General features: G+C 40.8%; 1 protein-coding gene across 2 annotated transcripts in view; it reads left to right on the forward strand.

The window, feature by feature from the left end:
• The window catches only part of ANKRD46 (ankyrin repeat domain 46), a gene marked incomplete at its 3' end in the record, with an annotated part of 12,725 nt that extends 3,855 nt beyond the window's left edge, over positions 1-8,870 (forward strand). For both annotated transcript variants that reach the window (XM_072410832.1, XM_072410831.1), the window contains 4 exon segments: positions 1,908-1,961; positions 2,963-3,290; positions 4,842-5,075; positions 8,293-8,870. In XM_072410832.1, the coding sequence (XP_072266933.1) occupies positions 1,908-1,961; positions 2,963-3,290; positions 4,842-5,075; positions 8,293-8,509 (833 nt within the window).

An 8,870-nucleotide genomic window follows, 5' to 3' on the forward strand; every position in this document is an offset into this window, starting at 1 on the left:
ATGTCGCCCTTACAGGTAGCCAAAAAGATTATTGGTGGCCCTTAAACTGACCTGTGAAGCACAAATTGCTCATTGCAACCCCTAGAAACCTCTGGATGAATCCTCGTTGACAGCCAGGCAACCGGCAAGCATTTTTAGAATTTTTTAAAGTTTCTAGAGTTTTTTAGAGTTTCTATCTGGACCAGGATTCCTTTTGGCTCTTTAATGGGAAGTTGGCATGTTAACATTCCATTTTGAAACGGCACACTTGTTGGTTGTTGTCCTGATTTTCCTATAACAGTTGTATCAGGATGCAATAAATGTTCTGGATTAATCAATCACTAGCTGGAGAAGTGAGGGTAAGTGTGACCCCACCTAAAGCTTTCCTCTTTTAAAAACACATCAGGAATGCCAACTCTGATATTTCCATGTTAAAAGGTTTACTTTATGTAGGAACTAGCAAAACCACCCACAAAAACGTTTCCAGCATTCTTGCTGAGCATATGCATGCAGATCTGTGCAGTCTGCAGAAGATGATGCAGATCATGAATAAAGCATTTAGCATGTGTAACAATTCTAGGACATGAAGTTAATGAACATGCATTGGTTTGGGGTAAAAAAATCTTTGGAAATTATTTAACCAGTTTCTCAATATGCTCATCTCTAGTGATAATGCGCCTTATGATTCTCCTCAAGCACATGGGTCAACAGAGATACTCTACATCACCTGACTGGCATATAGCTGCATGCCTAGTTTACCTAGGTGTCAGATGCCATAAAGGTTATTTGTTTAATCTTCCCCAGATCTAGAAGATCACAGCAAAATAAGCAAGGTGTGCTATAGGGATTGTGCAGAGTTATAGTTGTCACAGCTGTCTATTGTCTGTCTGGTTACTTCTGCATCACTGCTGGTCCTAGCACCTTCTTTTTACAGAGTTATGTTGTTCTTTATACCCACATCTCCCAAGTTCTGCCCCTCATTTCCTTCATTCCTGTTCACTTCCCTGCACATGTACACATATCTTCCTGTCTTCTAGCACATGCATGTTTGTGCTTTGGGAAATATAAGCACTTATATAGCGAGTCCCTGATTCTTTATCCCTGGGGTTTTCCAGATTGCAGAGACAGCAGGCTCTTGTGGCTTCATTCTGTATGCTGACAAGCAGCTCAGTTTTTGTTGGCACAGCGGAAGCCTCCTACCCTAATACACCACAGAGACACTACCTCATTCGATTACGTGACAAAGGGCTTCTAACCTTACAATCATCCTAGACCAAGGATTAGTGGTGAAGAGTAATGATTTACCAGTGCATGGTTCTAATGTAATATGCCGAACGAGCTGCTAAAATACCAGCTGCCCGGTACCTTTAGGCAGGATAGACTGGTAACCTTTTTACAGTTATTGACTGGTGGCTAACATTTGTCTGCTCCTGCAATACAAATTATAAGCATATATTCTGCATAAAGGTGGAGACAGAACTTATACTGTATGGGCTGGGTAGCAAAGCAGGATGAGCATATATAGGGTGTGAATGCAGTGAGCTTTTTCATTCACTGTACATGTTTTAAGTCCTGTTGATTTCTTTAGAGGATTATACCACATGCATTGCTATCCTGAGCTCCATTACAGAAGTTTCCACTTTGTGATCTGTTTCTCCCTATAATGGTAAAGTAGAAGGGAAGTTCAAATATCCAATATGACAATAAACCACACTCTTTCTCTTTTGTTTCAATGCCAATAAAAACAACTTTGTTTCTCTGTCAATGAATTTGTGAATTGTCATTTTCATGGTCTTTCATAGTCTTTCCAGACATTTGCACATTCCTCTTGGCAAGTAAGACCACTTTTGCTGGGCAATAGAAAACTTCAGATATTGGGACTTTGTTGTCTTGTGAGTATTAACTAGAAATATTCTTCTGTTTTCCAGATATCAAACGGAGTAGAGACAGTAGACTGGATTCCACTTACCACCGTTCTAGATGTAAGTTTTTTTTCTTGTCTACAAACGTCAGTTTACTTACAACATGCCCATTCTGGTGCAGGCATTAAGTGCTAGAGCATTTTTTAATCATTGTGTTCAAATCACAGATCCCATCACCATCAATAAGCGAAAAAAAGTCAGACTACAGGCCACTTACACATGTCAGATGATTCTCGTCAGATTCTCACCTCAGGGCTAGTATCAGACCAGAATCTGACGTGTGTACAGTCTCCGTCCGACGTCATTCATGGATCTGTCCTGGCAGATCCAGGAAAGACAAGTGACCACAATGCAAGTAAAGAGAACAGAGTGCAGCAGGGTGCCGCTCATTCGTTCTCACCCCTTCCCTCTCCATAGAGCAGAACAGTGATGTATGTACAGTGCTCGTTCATGCATCTTTCAGTCTTTTGTCATTTGAAAGGATCGTGAAAGATCCTTTCCAACGACAAAAGTCTAACGTATATGTAGCCTTAGGCACCCACTGCCATTCCCAATATAACTATACTAGTGGTTTTCAGATGGTTGTGATAGGACTTTCCATTGGTGCAGTTTTGTATTATGACAAGATTGTTTGCAATGGTTTTGTGTCTATTTACCATATGTGGGCCAATGGTCATGATAGGTTTTTCAAAGAAGTGCATCAGATTTTCACTTTATAAAGCAGCACTCTAGTTTTTGGATTAAGTGCTGATTGGCTAGATCATCTGCAAAAAGGGGATGTGAACAAAAAGTTTCATTAATGGTGCCCATTCTCCAGGATTAAGGTACTGGCATGCTATGGAGCCTGCTTATGCGTCCACATTTAAAAGGATGTAGTTGTAAATTTGATTGAATTCCCAATATATTAAAATATCTCCGTACAAATATCCTTTAATGTATCCTGTGACACAATCTGCTTATTGTTGCCATCCAGTTAAATCAACAGTCTGTATTTTTGGAGAAAACCTTTACCTGCTGGTTATATATTATATAAATAAATATCTTCTTTTTCTTTATTACAGCACATTCTCATACAACCATGTCCTATGTGTTTGTGAATGATTCATCCCAGACCAATGTGCCCCTGCTGCAGGCTTGCATTGATGGAGACTTCAACTACTCCAAACGGCTTCTTGAAAGTGGCTTTGACCCTAATATCCGGGACAGCCGTGGCCGCACTGGTCTGCACTTAGCTGCAGCAAGAGGGAATGTAGACATCTGTCAGCTCCTGCACAAGTTTGGAGCAGATCTTCTAGCAACAGATTACCAGGGGAACACAGCACTTCATTTGTGTGGCCATGTGGACACTATTCAGTTCCTTGTCTCCAATGGCCTTAAAATTGACATATGGTAAGTGTCTGTTGTAGAAATTTCTGTCTCCAAGTCCCTGTTTTCCTTACTAAGGATTCTTACCTGACTGTGGAGGGGAAAACTGCAAATAGAATCACAAGATCTTATACAGTGAATCTGTTCTGTGTCATTAGGCATTGCCCTGGTAAAATGTCCATGGCTTATTTTGTGCCACCTAAAGACCATAGGTCAATTTGGCCTTTCAGGGTAAAGTGACTGGTTTTCGTGATGAAGGTACCTGCCCATCCACGTAATACATTTGCCAGCCTGCCCTGGTACTTTATCTATATACACTCTGTGTTCCTCATTGCCAGAGCTCGGACAAGGTTAATGAGGGATTAATGACCAACAGTCTTTAGGCCTAAAACTTGAAAGTTCATACCTGATCTTTTTTTTAAAAAAGTGGAGAAGGTCAGTTTCTGTTTCATAGCCAGAAATACCAAATTCCCAGCTTCCCTGGCAGATAAATGGAGGCAAGAGAGAGTGGCATATTTTTTAAAATTGATGTCATACGGTAAGTTGTGCACTGTATCTTACCACGGTATTCAATAATACCGCACTCTGCATGCTACCTGTCATTTTGAACTCCCAAAGTAAATCAAATCTGTTCTAAGTTTAAAAGTTTTTAAAGCCACTATGTGTATGATCAAAAGGGGGCATAACTGTGGTTGCCGTTTTTAAATTTGGATTTCTGGGGCTCTAAAAAGGGGTAGCCAGCTTCTGTGGGTTTCAGCTGTGCCATATACGCTTTGCATTACATTTTTTTAGGGCATGTAATATTATGATGCAAGGAATACTACTTGCAAATCAGAGTGGCTTTGTCAACCTGTTTATAGTGAACCCTTGCCCAGGTGTGTACTCTGTATACTTTAGTTTTTCCGCCCCGAACAGAACGTCCGCACACACCAACGTCACCGGGAACTCCCTGGTGACTCTCCGGGTGCAGAGAACGCCGGCCTGAGGAAGAGAGAAGACAAGGCGAAGGACGGCGGAGGTCGCCAGCGGATTAGGTAAGTTGGGATTTACTATTGTTTTCCATAGGTTTACCTATGTCACACTCAGGATTACCGCTTCCAGCATCTTTTTTCTACCTCGAGTCATACTGGGGGTTACCGCTGGGGGGGGTTAATAAGCAGTGTTCCCACAAACCCTTTTAGCTGGGCGCACCACCTGGCACCTTTCAGTAACCACCTGGCTGTTTTTGAGAGTTTACTAAATAATTGGTTCACAATCCAGCGGTGGACACCCTTCTACAGCTTTTTCCCACCCTGCTTAAAAATATTTCTGGGGACAATGCTAAAGTTACAAAAAATTACACACATTCACACATATTACAAATTAAATCTCCACGTGCCTAAGAATTGATTTTAAACTCCACAGATTTTGACTCCACAGCTTTGCTGGCAATAATGGACAGCAGAAGTTCCTAAAAGGTTTGCAGAGAGAGCAGCTCATTTGGAAATGTTTGTGGGTCTTTTAAACAGTGACTATTAATTCATAAATATTGCTTTTTAATGTTTATGGTTTCTTTTTCCCCCAATACCATCCTAGCAATCACCAAGGGGCCACTCCACTTGTCTTGGCCAAACGCAGAGGGGTAAATAAAGAAGTCATCCGCATGTTAGAGTCTCTGGAAGAACAAGAAGTGAAGGGCTTCAACAGAGGCACTCACTCTAAGATGGAGACTTTGCAGACAGTTGAAAGCGAAAGGTATGTCCAATGCTCTGAGCTGCTGATGGAAAAGGGACACAGCACTATGTCGGAAGGATCCACAGAAGAGGACTGGTATGTTGGGGGCACTTTATTTTCTTACCTATTCGCTCTGTGCTTTAACCTTTATTTAATGCTTATACAAAACATTGCTCCTGTGATAACATTTTCTTTCAGTCTGTCCAGTCTCATTTCTCTACATGACAGGGTATACTACTATATATAGCTGCTTCTTATTCAATCTGTTTTGACCTGTTGTTCCTGTCAGTAAGGGTTTTGCTTCCTAAGCTGACTCTGTGCCCCTAAAGGGGGAATTGTTTCCAACTTGGTTTTCCAAATGCTGTGCTGGCACATATGTATGACTAGTCAGTGTTGCACAGCCTCCAGCTTCTGTCCTTGCCACAGCTTTGACATGCATACTCATAACAAAAAAGGGAACACAAATATAGGGAGCAGCATGCAAATTTAAACCGTGACAAAGTGATTTATCCAAAAACTAGCCGTTAAGTTAATTGGCTTCCCTTTAAAATTGACCTTAGACTGTAATAATGGCATATGACTATGGTAGGGACATTAGATTGTGAACCCCTTTGAGGGACAGCTGGTAACGTAACTATGGACTTTGTACAGCTCTGAGTAAAATGTTGGTGCTATATAAATACTGTGTAATAATTTATATGCAGTACTTTATACAGTTTAGTTATACTTTATACTTTGGACCTATGTAATTGTCTGTTGTTTTTCAAAAGAAGCATCAGACTTTTTTTTTTCTAGGGGTCAGATTACCTTCCTACATAGAGTTGCCAACCTAGAAAAAAAATAGAGGTTAGACATAAATTCTGGCCAGAGAGTGCCAGAGTTGGCTATAGGCTAATGAACCTATGTTGGGATCCTGTCCTGTAGTCTTGGGTTTTAATATGCTGGAACAAAATAAATATGTTTCTAACCAATTAAATATTCAATTTCTCGCTGAGCACACACACCATATACGCATGCTCCACCACAAGTGACATGAGGAAAATTCGGAAGCCATTGCTAATTTCCTTCTGAAAAACTCTAGCTGTCTGCCTATGTTGACATTAATACTTTTCTGAGTTGCTGATAGGCAGATAAATAAAGTCAAAAACCCTTATCTACATGCTTTTTTAGGGTCAGTGGCTAAAATTATTAACCAAAGTGATCAGACAAATACCTATCCCTTTTATGAGGAGACAGCAGCAAGCACAGTCCGCCTATTTTCTCCATGACAGGTTTCCTTTAACAAGCCCTGGGTTGATTTGACTTGCACTACTACCTTGTATTGTGTTATAACCATTATCTAAACGCCACCATAAAAATGATCAACTCCTGATTTTCCTCTCTGCAGTGCTTACAGTGAACATTTCACAAGTGTGAGCAATTTATACTGAGAAGGTGATAACAAAAGGAATCGGATGAGGTTACTTCAAGTGAAACTTGCATGTCATAACAATGCCCATGTAGAAAGAAAAGTACCATAATTTTTTTTACAAATTTCAACTTGTATTTGTATGTATCTATATTTTTATTATTGGTATACTGTTGTCCCCCACTGTTGCTTTTTTTTTTCTTTTATTGGGATAGGTAGCTTTAACAACCAGTATTGACACTTAGAAATTAGGATTGGTGGATCCAAGGGTGAATTTACATAGATTAGGTCTTGGTTCACACTGGCCAATAGTATTGGCATTTACCAGTTCCTTGTGCCAGGGAACCGCTACCTCAGGGAAGATGATTCAAGTAGCTTCTCTTCTGCAGCAGCTCCATAAAGAATAAATGGGGGCGACCACCAAATGTCAAAAAGACAGAACCAACACTGAGTTTTTAGTTACATTTTCCACCTGCCTACCCAGGTGATTTGGCTAGGAGAACCAGATCTTTTGTTTTAATGGAAGGTCTTTAATAACTGCAGCAGAGGACAGTCAGTTCTTCTGCCCAGCTGGACAGGACTGTGCTGTGTCTCCAAACCTCAGGGCTGGATGGATAAAGTATAAATTCTTTGGTAGGTAAGACAGCTGTTCATATGTCTATTTAGTATATAGCAGCCCCAATATTGTTCATCAGTCAATTCTAGCAGATTCATGAATGACTGAAGGGGAATGACTGCTATGATTTCCTATAGAGAAAAACACAGCAGGCTTCTGCTTAATAGTCCTCCTCCCTCCCATCTCCACAGAACCTAATGGCGCTGTGTGTACAGTAATCATTTGTTCATCTGTCACTAGAAATGATCACAAAAGATAGTTTCCAGTGAGAGTGATCTGACATCTGTACAGGGCTTAAAATTGGAGTCACAGTTCTTGACGACAGAGTTTTCAGTAAGCAGTGCTGTTTTTTTATGGCATGCTAGGATATGTGTACGGTGTCAAAGTGACTGTGACACTGCAAGGACCCCATTGCTAGTAGGAACACTTTGTGCTTTTGTAGAAACCGGAGCCTCTGATGAATTGTCTGTCCACTTAAATGATGGGCTCGTTAAAAGCTTATTTTTAGAACCTTATTTGGTTGGGGATGTCATAAGGAGGCTTAGAGACACATTTAATTAATAAAGCTCATGACCAGGAATGTACCGAATAGGCAGATGTAGTGTCGTTGGCACTGGAAAGCAGCAGTACTCCTCCCCCTATTTTCTAATTGAAGCATGAAACAATACAACTTTCTCAGACAAATCATACACAATTAGACCATTTATGAGTCACTGACATGACAGATTCATGTAGATGAGGTACTCTGACTTTTATGCTTGTTACTCATTCCCATTATAGTGCAGCCAAACAGTTACTGGCAGCCAGGCTGCAATGTGTCACATGGCAAAGTGCTACTTACCATATTAAAAGGACCTAATAAGCTGATCCCATAGTAAGAGACGTTCACCAGATTACGGCCATGGACAAGTTAGTTGATGCAGAGGGATTCTCATTTGCAGGGCCAGCCCCTGCTTTAGGACACTCTTACCTGCCAAATTTAATGTACACATCAGTCATCAGAAATAGTACCCTAAGTATCCCAGTGCCACCTATTTCGGGGATGAGCACTTCTGAATCCACATTGCAGAGGGGACCACACTGTAACTCCTGAGTAATAGTAGTTGATTCCTTTTGCAGCTAAAATGGGAAAAATATCATAAACGTTTTTTTTTATTTTTTATTCCTTGAAAATGGCAGTATCTACACCTTTCTTGCTATGGCTGACACACAGCTATTCCTGCATGTAATGTGTTGTGTACAGATAAATAAATAATTTTTGTGTCCTGACTTGTCTGCTTCTTTTACAGTGCTATGGAGAGCCATTCCCTCCTGAATCCAAACCTGCAACAGGGGGAAGGAGTCCTGTCCAGTTTCCGCACCACTTGGCAGGAATTTGTGGAGGATCTAGGATTTTGGCGGGTACTTCTCCTCCTTATTGTTATTGCTCTGCTTTCTCTAGGCATAGCTTACTATGTCAGTGGGGTGCTGCCATTTGTGGAGAATCAGCCTGAACTTGTCCATTAAAGTGGTGGCTCTTCCCACTCCTCATACCTTTCTATTGCTGGCCAGATTTTGGCCACTGTTCTTCTAGACTGGACCCGTCTTCATCACCCTTTCTTCATTAACTATTTAGAAGGACTTCAGCAAGCTTCTTGTTCACATTAAAGGTTATTGAAGGAATGGACTTCCTTTGGGTTTTGGACAAAGGATCCAGAGCAACGGGTTGTATCATAACATGGTGGCTTGTCAACATCGAAAAAAGCTAGTTGTTGGTTGACTTATCAATTGGCCTGAGGGTTTCCAGTGTAAAAGGTCATTTGTGTTTTCACAAGCATTTCAATCTTTCTTCAAAAGTGTTAAAACTGATATTCATTTTTTTGTGGTG

The sequence above is a fragment of the Pyxicephalus adspersus genome, chromosome 5, assembly GCF_032062135.1.
Source record: "Pyxicephalus adspersus chromosome 5, UCB_Pads_2.0, whole genome shotgun sequence".
NCBI lineage: Eukaryota > Metazoa > Chordata > Amphibia > Anura > Pyxicephalidae > Pyxicephalus > Pyxicephalus adspersus.